The 15741-nt window shown below is 50.3% G+C and overlaps 2 protein-coding genes across 2 annotated transcripts; both read right to left on the bottom strand.

The window, feature by feature from the left end:
- Window positions 1-18: 18 nt before the first annotated feature.
- LOC137154917 (nucleoplasmin-like) lies at window positions 19-5878 on the bottom strand. The gene is made up of 8 exons (XM_067550768.1): window positions 5860-5878; window positions 5201-5287; window positions 5008-5114; window positions 3246-3328; window positions 2379-2498; window positions 2049-2142; window positions 1349-1434; window positions 19-166 (listed from the first exon to the last, which is right to left on the bottom strand). Exons 3-8 carry the CDS (start codon window positions 5072-5074, stop codon window positions 116-118), a joined length of 501 nt encoding a protein of 166 aa, XP_067406869.1. The 5' UTR covers window positions 5075-5114; window positions 5201-5287; window positions 5860-5878; the 3' UTR covers window positions 19-115.
- Window positions 5879-11663: 5785 nt separating this feature from the next.
- ADRB3 (adrenoceptor beta 3) lies at window positions 11664-15470 on the bottom strand. Its single transcript, XM_067550767.1, has 2 exons — window positions 14152-15470; window positions 11664-11697 (listed from the first exon to the last, which is right to left on the bottom strand). Exons 1-2 carry the CDS (start codon window positions 15468-15470, stop codon window positions 11664-11666), a joined length of 1353 nt encoding a protein of 450 aa, XP_067406868.1.
- Between the last annotated feature and the right edge of the window lie 271 nt (window positions 15471-15741).

Genomic DNA, 15741 nt, shown 5'->3' with positions numbered 1-15741 from the left:
AAAGAAGAGGCCACGGGAGGGGAGGAGACGCAGCAGTGTCACCACAGCAGAGTTTAATCGTCCCAGGGCAGTACAGCATGGCTTAGGAGAGTCTGAAGCTTCCCGGGGCGGAGTCCTACTCCACGCACACCGCAGCGGGGGGCTGGACAGCTTCGGCAGCCCTGTCCTGAAAGGAAGGCACAGCGTTAAGGCAGAACTAGCTCTGCACCGGGGCTGCGGCACGAGCCGGGCAATGACACATCGAGGTCTCCAGCCACAGTCCCTCTAAATGAGCGCGCTGGAAGTGGCCCACTGGGTTAGGTCCCCCCTAGCCGACCATGCAGGAGCGCCTCCTGCCACGCAGGGCTCTTTCCCCAGCCCGCACCGTTCGGCACCACCGCCCAGAACCTGCCATGATTTCACAGCTCAGCACCCAGGGTGAGCCCTCTCTGCCGCGTTCTCGGAGTCCTTTGGAAAGGGCAGCCGCTTCGTCTGAGGAATAAACGGGAGCTGGTCTCTTTAGAAAACCAGGCACAAATATTCTAAGACGCCAAGCAGCACCCAAAGGAAGCCAGCAGCTGTTAGGACAAACTAGCCCAAGCATGCCAATGGCGTGACTAGCCGTGGCGCAGCGTTTAGAGAGGGTGTGAAGGCATAGGAAGGGGCACAGCGGGGAGGCAGGGGCGTGACGTTAAAGGGAAAGGCAGCGTGTTTCTCCAACAGTGAGAGCTCTACAAAGCCCTGGCATCATCATCATCGCCCACGGGAAGTGGTAGAAGCCCAGTCATGGGATAGTTAAGAAGTAGGCTGGACAGAGCATGAGAAGCAGTGTTGTAGGGAATAATCCTGTACTAGCTGGAACCTAGCTGTCCTTCCCCAGTCTCAGATTTCCATGAATCACCAGCACGTCCTGGCCCATGGATCTGTTCTGCAGTAGCAGAAAGGCATTAATCACACTGGAGGGGAGCTTGGACGTTTATGCCTGGAGCAAACATGTCAGAGACCCAACGTCATGCAACCGAAGAGGAAAGAGATCAAAGACATTAACCATCTCAAAGCAAAATTGTTGCACAATGTTGCTCGAGCAAAGGTGCGCTGTTTTGAATAGCTGTCCAAGATGTTTACCGTGTCTCCTCAGTGTTACATGAAGAGAGAAAGGAAAGCATTGACCAGAGTGTCTCAGATTGGAATGAGAATGAAAAGAAAGTGCTTGGAAAGAAGTTAAAAATACTTTGAAAAGCTGGGCGATTGCTCAGTTTTTCCTCCGACGCTGACGAGCAGCATCGTGACCGTTTGGATTGGGAGCGCGTCCCACAAAGCAGACACAAAACAAGCCATAGAGAAGTTGGCTATAAATGAAACAAATTACTCTCTCTTCTTCCACTCCCGCCGAAGAGAACGACTCCGCTTCTGCCAGCCATCCCCCTCTTGCTTCGTATTCTGCATCATCTTCCACTGGAAAGAAGTGAGAATTGCAAGGTTACCGTCAACATAAACCTCCACCCCCAATGTATGGTTTTTTATGGTGCTGTGCAGGTTAGCATCCAAAGCACTTCAGGTCATTCACCAGAAGAGGGTGAACACAGAGGATCCCCTATTACGCACATAAAGAGACCTTCGGTTTGGTTGCAACATTTGCAGCTCAATCAATACCTGTGTACCCCAAGAAGAGAACCACCCCAAGAATTGAATGCCAGAAAGATGGGCTGTGGGGGAAGAGGCAAAGGGAAAGCCTCAGCCACGTAAAGAGGGTAGCAGTGGAGAGAGTTGGAGACTTTCTCGGATCATGTCCCTCTTATAGCACTCTCCAGAGAGCTTTACAAAAGGTGAACAGATTTTGTTCAACACTTTGGCTAGGTCATTATTGTCTCCATTTCTCAGAGTAAGATGCTCAGAGAGACCAACTGACTTGCCCAAGACCACAGACCAAGTCAGTGTCAGAGATGAGAATAGATTCCATGAGGTCAGACTCCCAGTGCTGTGATTTGACCACCAGACAATGCTCCCTCCAATCAAGCCATGCTGTCGCTTCAGTTCATTACAGACACCAGGGCACCAGTCTTACTCACAGATCAGATGTTGTCCATTGAGATAAACTGGCCCAGTTCCAGACTTTAATTCAAAGGCAACAGGAGGGATAAATTCAAAGCCATCGAGACTGATCTGAAACAGAACGTTTCACATTTAAATAAGAACCAGAATCACTGAGATGTTGAGAAGAAAGAAGCTGGCTAGCGTGCGGCTCCGTGAACTTGAGGCATACAGCTGCCAGGTGAGCTGGCGGGCATGTGCCCACGCTGTAGTTTGCCCAGATGAGTCGTTTGCTGGGCAGAGAGCGTTCTGGGGGGTTGCGCTGTTAAACTCCTGCCTTCATGCAGCGCGTTTCCCCATGGAGTTACCATTGGTAGGACTGAGAGTCTCAGTGAAGCGATGGGGACTGGCCTGTTGTCGCCATAGGTGTTTTTTGACGCCACCGCCACCACGTGCACTTCATCCTTGGCCTCCGCATCAAGACAGATCTGCAACGGTGGAACAGAACAGAACAGAGCCGCGGCACCGTGATGCTGGTTTGCAGTGGGCTGGTCCCCACACAGCGAGCCTTCCTCCTGCCCCACTTCAGTGCACTCTGACCCCATCGGCCAGCTTGCAGAAGGCTGCGTCTAACCCCACGTTCACGGAGTCAGTCGCCCTCCAGCAGGCCTCACCCAGGCAGCTTTTAAAGTTATTTAAACATTTGCTTGGGACGTAGGTGCTGATTAAAGATGCCAGATCACCAGTCCCGGGGGCTGACGTCCTCTCTTCATCATGGGCAGTGGGAGCAAATCTCCCCCCAGAATTGCCCTCTCCATGGGTGCTTTCACCCAGCCTCTAAGGACGAAAGGAAAACATCCAGGGCTGGATGAACAGACCACGTCTCCTCAAACCCAGGCAACTTGCATGTGGACACTTGTCCTCTAGAGATGGCACTGAGTCAGCAGAGCTCATCTCCCACACAGACACACGTGCTTTCCTAGACCAGACGCAGGGCACCTTGGACTTTCCTGTGCTCCAAAAATGTCCAAATCCCCTCTGCATTTGCTCGTCAGCAGAGTCTGGGCTTAAGTTAAACCAAACCAAACCAAAATAAGCCCCTCAAACTGAAATTGGAGTGTCCACTCAGGGATTTGCAGTCGTTTAAGTAAATTGATTTAACTAAACTGGTGCAAGTTGGTGTGCAGACAAGCCCTGGTTATCAGACAGGATCCCCAGACAGTTACGTAGCTTACTGTTTTCAGTAAAACCAGGTGTTCCAGGAAGTCATCTTCTTCCGTCACCACACACCTCCTGGTGCTGGTGTTCAGCTCACAGCCTAGGGAAAAACACAGCCGCATTTGTGGAGGCATTATCAACAAACCCTGCAAGGCGTGGAAGAAAAATTGCATCTGCCAATGGAAATTCAAGAGCAAACAAATCCCTCTAGCCCAGAGGTTCTCAAATGGGGGAAGGGGCAGGCCCTCTCGGGGAGGGGGCACAGAATGTATTCGGGGGGGTGTGAAAAGCTTTAGGGGGGACAATACTGTGCACATTTTACCCACAGCACTGAATAACTAGCAAAGGTGATTCCGTCAGACATATCAGGTCCTCAGACGGTGCTGTGCATTTGACTGAAGGGGAAGGATTGTCATCAGGCTTGCATAGCACTATACAAAGTTGTTGCCATCTGTACATTAATCCGTTTGCTACGGCGTGGTGTGCACATTTAATTGTAAGCGTCGAGCATAGGTGCAGTTTTGCTTTCGCTCTGATTACAGTGGATTGTTGACTCGGTTTGAATCAATGCCTTACTGCTTTTAATATGTAGTGCGAGTTGTGGGTGAATTTATTTATTTTTTTTAATCGGTGGATGTACTCATGTGGTGATGGAGCGTAAACTACTACAGACACAAAGAAGCGGGGCCTGATCAAATACATTTTAGAATCCACACACACTACAAGACAGGGACATTGAGAGGTATTTCCCATTGGCAGAAACCTGAAGGCCAGAAAGGAGCATTGTGATAGTCTAGTCTGACCTCCCGCAGAACACAGCCCAGGGAATAACTATCCAATAATCCCGGCATCTAGCCCAATGCTTCGGTTGGCCTAGAACCTATCAGTGTACATGCTGCTGTGTGGAACACAGTTTACCTCTGAATCTGCTCTGAAAGGTCATTGACTCCTGATGGGACCGTATTTCCAATACACACCAGCTTGTATTTTGCAAACTGGGGCACTGGAACTATCCAAAAGCTGTTTTAATTCCTCTCCCCAGCAGTTGCAACCCTAACACATCTTCCTACATAGAAACTCCAGTCGAGAGCTTAATGATGCCACCATACAGCCAGTGCTTTGCTTTTCCTCCTTTCATTCAGCCTCAGCCAAAGAAAACAAGTAAGATTTAAGGCTGGATTTAAGAAGCTGGAATGAAACTAGCAGCAGGGATGCGGGGACGCTAAGCACGCCAGAAGCACTACACAGCACTTAAAGGCAGGGTTAAAACAGAATCCCCTGGAAGCCAGGCCGGTTCAAGGAGTAGCTAAGCAAGTACTTAGATGGTAAGTCACAACGCTGGGAGTCTGGAGGAAAGGAAAAGCCTGGGGACTTATTTTGGCTGGCCAAGGGGCTGATGCTCTCCTCTTCGGCCCAGATGGGTCACTTGCTCAGAGGCGAGCAGAGAAGGCACATCCCACGCCGATCACAGTGCAGCGTGGTGGCACCAGGACCCTCCTAGACCAGGGAAGGGGGGAATGCGGTTTGCTCCATCACCTAGAAATGATCCACTGGCCTTATGGTGGGAAAAATTCTCTCTCACTCTCACACACCCGCTTTTATTATATCATCCTGTAGTGGTATTTCTGCAACCCCTTCACAAGGGATCCCCCCTCCTGCCCATCAACCTCCCTTCTGCTAGCAGATACCAGCTACAAACCACACAACTGGTTCTGAGAACCCAGAGAACAGCTCATCTTGCTCACCCCTTGGCAGTTCCTCCTGACAAAGGATCCTTACCCCACAAGACAACAGTAGGTTTCTCTTCTTCAGAACGTGTACTAGACAGCAAGATAGATGAACTCATTCTGCTCTGCAACAGATGCAACCTGGGCAGCGAGCAGATCCTAGGACAGAGGGAGCAAAACGCATCTTTTTGTTACCAAGCCAAGAGCAGGCAGAACCCCCCCACAAGAAAAATAAGTGACTGAACCTCTTAAACTTTCCTGTGTTGCACTGAAGTCACAGAGCCAGGGAGGAATAGCCTGGAGATTCTTTAAAGAGTCTCTTGCTTATGTTTCTGTAATAAAGATTCAGTTTGAGACTCTTTTCTTGCCATTTTATATTTTTCTAATGGGAGGAAGAGAAGAATAAAATCCCCTCTCCCTCACCCCCATCACCATGAGCAAGTAGCTTCCTCTGCCGGGGCTTGTAAAGTTTTCATGATGATTTTACAAACCTGAATTAAACATTATTTGAAAAGTAAGGACACTGAAGAGGACAACTCTCCCTTTTGCAGGCCAGACTGGTATTTGAGATCTTATGGGGAACTAAAGACAACACATGGAGGGTAAATTAGTTTCACTCTCTTAACACGGACTCATTTTAACTGCCCAGAGTCTACCAGCATTTCTGAAGTCTCTAGAACACTGCTGATGCTCAGTGCTTACGCTGCACTTCACACTCCCCCATAACTAGTGAATCTAACCTACTCTCACTGCCAGTTCGAGTGCTGGGAGTTAAATAACAAAGGAAGAGAAAATCATAAACATATAACCACATGGATTTCACCCCCTGACTATCAGAATTAGCAGGGAAAGTACCCTCTAAACCCTTAAGTTTGTAAAAGGATCACTCCATCAACACACTCACAATCAAGGTCAGCTCCCCTCCTAGGCTGTAGACGAAAGGAAAGGGGAAAAAAGTTGGGCTGTTCTGGGCCAATCATGAATGAAAAATAGAGAAACCAAGGAGCTACCCCAGCAGAAGAGCAGCAGAAAGTGCAGCTGAAACACACACACCTGTCGTTAGGTGAAATTAACCATGCCCAGCTCACCAGCATTCCTCATTCTGGCAGCAGGAAGGAAGATTCTCATCACAGCAGGATGATGATTGATAGCCAGCAAAGAGGAATTCAGATCAGAGACTTTAAAAAAATGACACCTCCAGCCACTCATAGGGGGTTTATTTGGATTAGAAACTGAGGCCTTGCTCCGGCAAATACTTAGGCGCCTGCTTAGCTGCACACTGACAAGTCATTCCACTGAAGTCAATGCACCTGCTCAGAGCACATACAGATAAGCATGTGTCTGCAGTGACACAAAACCCAGTCACTAGTCATCTTTCCACTTACTTCCTTGGGTTCGGGACCAAGTTCTAATAACAGCAGCTTCTCTATTATAATAAATGATTAACTGAACTGATGCACATTGCAGGGTAATTGATCTTACCGCTGTCTCTAAGGAGATTTTCCAGCCTCCCCATAGGGCTGTCAGAAACTCAGGGGAGTTGCTTTGAGCCTTAAGTCCTTGCTAAGACGTTCTGTGATTGCTGCAGTCATAGGTTCAGATGCTCAGTTGGTGCCAATCAATCCCAGTCCATTGCTTTCAGTGGAGTGACACTCATTGACACTGGTTGAGGATTAGGCCCTTCCAGAGCGGGAGGGGTTTCTTGCTTTCTGAAGTTTATGATCAGTGTTTGTGGCTACATGATTAGCTGCTGTTTCTAAATGAGTCAGTAAAGGAGGTTATGAATAACACCGCAGGAAATCTGGAGATCCATTAAACTGACTGAAGGGGGAAAAGCAGCTGAATCTGAACATTTGAACTTAATAATAAAAATAGAATGGAACTGTTCAGATTCTTTGCATTTTTTTTTTTGGTTGTTTGCCACTTTCAATCTTGCAAAATATTAAAAATAAAATATGCCAATAAAGAATGACATTTAAAAAAAACCCCCTCATTATCCACATTAGACTGAGACATGGTCTGTTCACAGATCAGTCCGGCTGGTTCTCTATTAAAACTCCCACCAGTGGGATGTGATGGCATTCCTCCCTTTAGCCAGGAGGTGGCACTGGGAATCTCTTCATTGCTTTCTTGAAAGGGGAGACACTGCCTTTTCAGCGGCCCGCACTAACTATAGATTCATAAAAACGAAGGGCTGGAACCTCCAGGAGTCATCTAGTGCATCCCCCTGCATGGAAGAAGGACCACGTACACCTAGACCATCCCTGACAGGTGTCTATCTAACCTGTTCTTAAAAACCTCCAGTGATGGGGATTCCACCACCTCCCTCAGTAACGGATTCCAGCACTATAATTACCTTTAGAGTCAGAAAGTTTTGCCTAATACCTAACCTCGATCTCCCTTACAGCAGATTAAGCGGATTGCTGCTTGGCCAACTCTTGCTGGACACGGAGACCAGGCTAAATACAGCCCCAAGGAAGGTACCAACAAGAACTTCATGAAAGACAAATGATCAGTAAAGTCCAGCGAATGCCTTCTGAACACCTGCTGGAAGCCACACGCTAAAGAACCTTCCCGCTGAACTGGCCCTTATCCATCTCGGCTCGGGATTTCTCTCCCCTTGTTTGTTAATTGCTGTGAACATTTGTATCACAAGAGGCTCTTTATTGCTAATAAGCTTGTTGCTTTTCAGGGCATGTTCACCCCAAAGCAAATCCTGCAGTAACTCCAAGTTCTACCCGGTTTGAGGCTGCAGAAATTTTGGCAAGTTTTGTTTTAAGGTTCTCCTTCCATTTCACCCCCAGCAGTCCAATTGGGTACTGAGAGGTGGGGTGCGCCCACCCACCGCAAAAATCCCCTCCCTCAGCCTCAGGGGAGGAGCTACTGGGCTCGGACTCAACTAAATACGTGGGACAACAAATGAAAAAACCAGGAATAGGTGTGAAGGTCAAAGGGTCAAAAGTAGCAAATCTGATGGGGACACGGAGCAGAGCTCGGTGCTCCTCAGAGGTGTCTAAAGAGCCAGCAGACATGGCCCAGAGGAACCTGCCCCCAGCAGAAGGAGAGAGCTGATCACTCCACTTCCATGCACATTGGCCAAGATTTCTTGTGCCTATTCAACATCTGCTCCAGGGGCTTTTCCCCCACCTGATGTAGCAAATAATCCTTTGTTTGTGGCACTGCTTCCAGCTGCTGTGGAAGGAGTTATAATTGCCTATTCCCCCTTAGCTCTCGGAAGTGTTTATTATGCCTGGACTGAGCTGGGATCCCAGGAGAAGGAAAACTTTGATTTCAAACCAAAAACCTCAGGCCTGCCCCACCAGTTTGTTAAAGTTGTGCCGATCAGACATGATCTGTGGGTCTGCACTGCCGACCCTGGCTAACGGGATGAGGTGAAGGCAAAGCAAGCATTAATCTGGGGTCTCGAACACAAGCTTGAGCACTTGCCAAAATCTTAAAGCCTGATGGGAAATGATGGTCTTGAGTCTGGAAGTAGGTCTGGGCCAGCAAACACTCATGCATGCACAGAGCTCTGTTGATTTCACACGAGCCAGTGTGCTGCGCTCTGGTGCGGCGTGTGGAACCTCTCTGGACTGCCCTGCTACCGAGTTTCCTGTAGCTGCAACTACTTCTCATGTAAATTTCTCCTGGCCAAAAAGGGGCTGCCTGCTCTAAAGGCTGAATTCCATTGAATAACACTGAGTTCCTGTGAGTTAGGCGCCCAGTTCCCATTGGACGTCAGTGAGGGCTTGTCTACACTTGAAACGCTACAGCACCACTGTTGTACTTCAGCGCAGACGCTGTCTATGCTCATTGGCGCAGGTACTCCACCCCCCCAAGAGGTGGTAGCTAGGATGATAGAAGAATTCTCACCCCTGAGCAATGTAGTTATGCCAATGTAAATTCCCAGTGTAAACCAGCCCTGAGAGTGGGGTGTCGAACTGCCCTTTATGCCTTGGAAAATCTCCCTTTTCCAGGGCTGAAACGTGTGCGCTCCTGCCCTGAGCAGCTATGCGCATCAGCTCTTTGCTTGCCTGTTGAAGCCCATATCTGTATCAGCAAAGCCACCCTAGGGGATAGAAATAGGGTTACTTCACTGGAATCTAACCAGCGGAGCTACATTGTTCCCGTAATGTAGACTGCTCCAAAGCCAGTTCTGAGAAGAACCATGCACAGTTCTTCCCATGTCCAAGAAAGACATCCGTACTTAAGAATGGTTTTAGGTATATATCTTTTTATTTACAAGTGACTATCGTATTTACAACCCAAAACATCTCAGATAGCAAATCAATGCTCAGCCGGTACATTATCTCAGCATCCTGAGCCGATTCTCCCAGCATCGCACCTGCTGTAGTCAGCTATTCCTGCGTATTCTGCTTCGGTAGCATTTCACACCCCTTGTGCACAGCTGTAAATGACAGCAACAAGCACAGGGGAGAATCGGGCCCAGTGTATCAAAACCCCAGCGCTTTCAGGGCCGCGCTAGGTGTGAATCCATGCTGGAGGGTAGAAAGCTCTGGCTATCAAAGGCAAACTCCAATTGCATCCTGAAGTACTGCTCCTGAGGTAGTAATTTCTCTTGCAATCTATACAGGAAACATCCTCATGCCTTCTTCCCTTGGAGCATCTTTGGAGATTACACACACTGTTCACATTTAGGCTGGTCAGTTCCTGAGCTAACCCGTGTCCTGAGCAGCACTGGAATTCAGCTGCCTCGCCTTGGAGAGGGAGGTCTCTCACATGGAGTGCAGCGTCACATCACCAGAGGCGCTGGAGTTGTTTCTAGACCTGGTTCCAGAATTCCGATGCTGAAGTAATATTAAGATATTTCGGCTTAGCCCTCTGGGACCCGGGTATAATTCCAACACTTGTCAAGAGCTCTTACTGAAAACAACGAATGACAGCAAGAGCCCACCTCTTTCCTGCACATTTGCCATACGTACGGGAATGATTGTTTTAAAGAGATGCCACCCCTCTGTAACACTTTTCTTTAAGGTACAGTTTCCTCTCCGCTATGTCCAACCCTGAAGAAATAGGCAGGAAATTAAGGTATGTGCGTTCAAAATACCTGAGTCAACCTCAAAAGTAAAACTATGATGGATCTACATGCATCATTTCCTCTTTTCAGGTGGATAGTAGCTGGCACACAAACCCAGAGCAACGGCCAGGTGGAGGGGCCTTGACACGTTCCTGAAAGAAAGGAAGAAGAAAGAATTGACTGTAGTGTGAAAGGAAAATCGTGGATGAGGTCTGAACAAAAACGATGGATAATCAAAGCCACTCTCGAGATGTCAGCATCTGACGTGGCAAAGCTCTTAAGCAGATGCTGAACGTGAAGCTCGTGCTTAAGAACCACTGAAGTCAAATAAATGCATCCCGTGGAAGCAACAGAATATACAACCGATGCACACAAGCGTGTTAGTTATCTAGAGAGTAACACAGCAATCAATGGCACTGCTCACACCCTTAAAGTAAAGCATGTGCTTACGTGCTTTGCTGGATCAGGGCCCACACCATCCACAGGAGCGTGCAGGGCTGTACTGACACAATGGGAAGCTGCACTTCCAATGAGCCGAGGTGCAGCTGCTGCTAAGATAGACTGGGCAAACCCCAAATGGCATGGCACCTTGGTTTCTGAACTTCTTTGACTCTGGAAATCTCCCTGGTACTTCCCAACTCCAGATGGGCCAAGATACTTCTATGCGTTCGGGTGACATTTCACTATCTCCGCTTTCAGCCCAGACATACTTCAGGAGACCCAGGGGGGCAGCACAAACCGATAAACCAAAACAGGGGAGAGAATTTCTTCAAGTCTCAGAAAAGTTTCTCCCCCAGGTCACTTGTGGGGCATAGATTTGAGGTGGGTCTCATTAGCACCAAGGGAATCAATAATGATCAGATAAGCAGCCCTCTGTACCTTCAACTATTAGCGCAACATTTGGACTGAGTGATCTTTAAGGTTCCCAAATGTTTGCATCTGGTGGTTTTTCCCCTCGTTTCCAGCTGGGAATAGAAGCCTAGGTCCCAGAGCTCTCACGAGGAACTCTGTTCTGAAGCCCCATTTTACACAACCAAACAGTTTGGAGAAAGTTAGAAGCAACAGAATGTGTTGACATTCTCCAAACCCAATGCTGAACATCACCCGTCACCGGTGCTCATTTTATCCAAACTGATTTACAGACAAACATTTCTACAATGCCTTCCATCCCAAAGGGTGCCAAAGCATTTTGCCTCTAATCCTGGAACGTATTTAGGGTCTTAACTTCCATTTATGTCAATGACAATAGGAACCTGGCTTTTGCCCATTCCTACCTTATCTTTATGTACTAATTATTAGATAATGCTGTGATAATTCCACATTAAATTGTAGAGCGGTGACCATGTATTAAAATGATACTTCACTCGGCTAAACAACTTCCAAAGGAAATGCAGTGCTGTGGGTTCTTTGTATGAATCTTTTTGCAAAACTGATGTGAAATTCCATTCACAAAGCTTAAATAAGTGGCCAGATTTTCAGAAAAGCTCCGCCCATTGGATGCATGTTTGGTGCTTGGCTCTTTCGAAGACCTGACACCGAGCACTTGGAAATCTGGCCATGAGCTCTTTTAAAAATTTGACCCCACCAGTAGCTGGAATATCACAACATTTTCCAGGCAATAAAATATCTATACTTACATTCTTCTCTTTTTCTTTCCTTTTCAAGCATGCTCAAGGACCTGCTTTTGCTTCCTTGCAGGTAAATCTTTAGGAAAAAAAAAAAAAGAAGGACAGTAAATTAATAATCAGGATTTTTACAGGTAATTTCTATCATTTGCTTGTGCACTTTTATAATGGATACAGCAAGGGAAGAGCCAAACAAATATGACTCATGGCGACATTTGCTTAAAGATGCAAAAGACCCTGAGTGGAATCCTGAAGTCAGTGGGGTTTTTGCCACTGATTTCAATAGGACCAAGATTTCACCCATCTTGAAGACCCTGAGAAATTGTATCCGGTGCAACGTGTTCTCCAGAATAACCGTGCTTCATTTGGGCTGATTTGCACTCCAGAACAGACACACCATCTCTTAAAAGTGCCAGTCACTCAGGCTTTCTCCCACCTATTAAACTTATCACAGCTACAGTCTATCGCTCTGCACTAACAGACACCGCGCATGAAACTGACTGCTTCTATGAGAAGTGAATCAGGGAGTATGTAATGGATTAATCACTCCTTAAAACCCTCTTCTTCTGTGAGGCCGGTACTTTATGGCTTCCCTTATATCTTCACTAACCGTGCCTCTATGCCTTTGTGCCCCTGAAATGATCCCCCTTCTATTGCTGTTGTCTGATGCCCACAGCAAAGTCTCCCATCAGGTGCCTGGTATGTCTCACGCGTTTCTCAAAGCACCGTGTTCTCTTGTGGTGCACTGCCAACACAAGCCTGGCACCTGAAGCCCTCAGTGAGTTGATTCTCCCATTACAGCCAACCAGAGTTCTGCTTCAGTAAGGCCTAAACAGAGTAATCAAAATTTGCCGACTTTCAAGCAGGGCAAAACATGGCAATGAATGCTCTATTTTTGACCAACAACCCTCCTCCTCCAATTTTTTTTTTCCAATTAAAAATGTCATTGAAAAGTGTTGCACGCGGGTGTGTGCGGAGCGGGCTGACTACCTTCGGAGCTGCGTGAAAACAACTGACAATTGAAACATTTTGATGAAATTTCAAAGTTTTGCAAACCCAGTAGAAATTTCCAAAAAAAAAAAAAAGCCCCGTGAAAACGTTTTTAATCAGTTCTAGGACTCAGTCGGGACTTCCAGGTTTGGCCTGAAAATAAATAGTACGACTAAGAATGAATAATAAAAGTAATTATTCCTAGTCAACAATCCCTAGGAGCTTCAAAGTGTCTGTGGTGGATAGTGTCACTGATCGGAAACGGATGTCTAGTCTGTGAATGGAGTTTAAATACCGGGGTGATGGGGTTATGCTAGTAGATATGGACAGGTAGATTTTGATTACTCTGTTTAGTCCTTATGGAAGCAGAACTCCTGTTGGCTGTAATGGGAGATCCCCTGTGGATGGACTCACTGAGGGCTGCAGGCCCCAGGCTCCTGTTGGCAATGCACCACAAGAGAACACGGTGCTTTGGACGAGAAGTGAGAAATACAGCCCTCCCACCAGAGTGCAACTAAAAGCTTATTCCAACTACAGCTCCAGAACTGAGCAAAGATACAATGAAAGTTCCTGTTCTCTGCAAAAAGTTACCGGATGCTATTTATGAAGAAAAGTGACCGAACTCCAATTTCTTCTGTGTTTTTGTTTATGAAAGAAAATGCCTTATGTGTGTGTGTGTGTGCAGCTAATTTCATTGTAAGTAAAGCTTGCTGGAACACTCAAAGCCCCGCACTTTTCCTGTTTACCCCTGACATTGTATTGAGTTATTAAAGCCCCCAGAAGCTCTAATTTTCAGATCGGATGGGGCACTAGAAATGTCTAAAGAATGAGGCTAGGTTAGATTAGATTAGACTGAAAATCAGGGACTAAAGCAAATCACCCCGGAAGCAGGGAAATGCAGATGCAATGCCAGATGTTTAAAGCGAGGTGCTTTTGAAAAGCCCACTGAGTGTCATCTGAATGCCAGGTGCCCAAAGACCTTTGCAATCCGGCCTTCATTCCCTTTCAGATAGTGTCAGAGCTTTCCCAAGTCCACTGCAATTTGGAAGTGAATCACTGCACTGTCCCCAGGTCCCTCTACCAGCCCCAGCCGCTGGCCCGGACATCTCTGCCGCCCATCTGTTGCCGAAGTAAGGATCCCTGCCCTGTATAAAGCCTGCACAACCGATAGATAAACAGCGGCTGCACCGCTCGCACTTTGCGCTGTCCTGTGAAGCTGTCCGAGCAGAGACTTGGCTTCGCTAGGGAAAGGCCCGTCCCGGTGTGAAATGGAAACCTCAGCCTGCGTTCAATCAACGGACGACGCGGAGCCTGGGGTGGAAGCGCGGCCGAGCCTCTGCAACCGCGGCTCTGCAGACAGGCTGACGGCTAAAACTCCTCCAGATCTGGCTGCAGCTCGCCTCCTGCACCCCGCAGGCGACCCTTCTCCCGGCCCCGGCTCCCGGGTCTTTGCACACCCAGGGGCTCGCCCTGGCCCAGCTGTAATCACCCTCCCCCCCCCGGTCCCTCTGCCGCTTCTCTGGCTCTGGCCGCCGATACCTACTCTTCCAGCGCCGGGCACAGCGTGGTCTGGGTGCCCTGCAGCTGGGCCTCCCTGAGGGGGCGCTGGGCATGGCCATGCCCGTTGCTCTTGCGGTGGGAGAAGCTGGTCTCCTCCGACCTGCTGCTGGAGCGGCTGCTGCTGCTGCTGCTTCCCCCGTCCTCCTCCTCCTCCTCCCCCGCGGGCTGCCGCCCCGGCGCCACCGGCTTGCTCTGCCCCGGGGAGGCGCCTTGGGCAGCGAAGGCGCACGGGCAGCGCCGCAGGTCCCTGGGCACGGCGTGCAGCCGGCGCTCGGCGCTGCGCGGGCAGCAGAGCAGCTTCTGGAAGGCGCCCCTGAAGTCGGGGCTGCGGCAGTAGATGATGGGGTTGAAGGCCGAGTTGACGTAGCCCAGCCAGTTGAGGAAGAGGAAGGCCTGGCCGGGGATGAGCGACCTGTAGAAGACCCGCACCACGTTGGCCACGAAGAAGGGCAGCCAGCAGAGCGTGAAGGTGCCCATGATGATGCCCAGGGTCTTGAGCGCCTTGTGCTCCCGGATGGCCAGGAGGCGGGAGGGTCTCCTCCGCCGGGGGAGGCCCTGGGCGCGGGGCGGCCCCGGGAGGAAGCGGACCTTGTCCTTCTGGATGAGCCGGACCTGCCGGCTGGCCACGGCGAAGACGCGCGCGTAGACGAAGAGCATGACCAGCAGCGGCAGGTAGAAGGAGATGCTGGAGGAGAAGATGGCGTAGGGCAGGTTGGTGACGAAGTCGCAGCAGCGGGGGTTCTGGTAGCAGCGCAGCGCGTCCTCGTCCGCCCCGTCCCGCCACCAGTGGTTCATGATGGGCAGGAAGGAGACGAAGGCGGAGATGGCCCAGACCAGGCAGACCACGGCCCGCGCCCGGCCCTTGGTCACCAGCGCTTCGTACTGCAGCGGCCAGGTGATGGCCAGGTAGCGGTCCACGGCGATGGCGCACAGGGTCTCGATGCTGGCCGTGACGCACAGCACGTCCAGCGAGGTCCACAGCTCGCAGCCCGTGGTGCCGTAGGGCCAGTGGCCGCTCAGCACGATGGTGGCGCCGGGCGGCACCACCAGCAGGCCCATGATCAGGTCGGCGCAGGCCAGCGAGGTGATGAACACGTTGGTCATGGTCTGCAGGCGCGGCGTCTTGGCGATGGCCAGGATCACCAGCAGGTTGCCGGCCACGATCACCAGCACCGTCAGGCTCAGGGCGGCCCCGACGGCCCACTGCCGGCTCAGGCTGGCGGCCCCGGTGCAGTTAGCGCCCTCGCCTGCTGGCCCCGCGTCCCCCCACGAGGTGGCATTGCCCGGCGGCCAAGGAGCCATGTCCGCCGGGCAGCTCCGTGCGCCCCGCTCTGCGCGCCCAGCTCCGTGCGCCCAGCTCCGTGCGCCCCGCTCTGCGCGCCCAGCTCCGTGCGCCCCGCTCCGTGCACCCAGCTCCGTGCGCCCCTCTCCGTGCGCCCCGCTCCGTGCGCCCGGCTCTGCGCGCCCCTCTCCGTGCGCCCCTCTCCGTGCGCCCGGCTCCGTGCGCCCGGCTCTGCGCGCCCCGCTCCGTGCGCCCGGCTCTGCGCGCCCCGCTCCGTGCGCCCCGCTCCGT

The sequence above is a fragment of the Emydura macquarii genome, unplaced genomic scaffold (genome assembly GCF_026122565.2).
Source record: "Emydura macquarii macquarii isolate MOO-44397 ecotype Brisbane River unplaced genomic scaffold, CSIRO-AGI_Emac_v2 contig_1313, whole genome shotgun sequence".
Taxonomy (NCBI): domain Eukaryota; kingdom Metazoa; phylum Chordata; order Testudines; family Chelidae; genus Emydura; species Emydura macquarii.
This window is presented reverse-complemented; position numbering and strand designations above follow the sequence as displayed.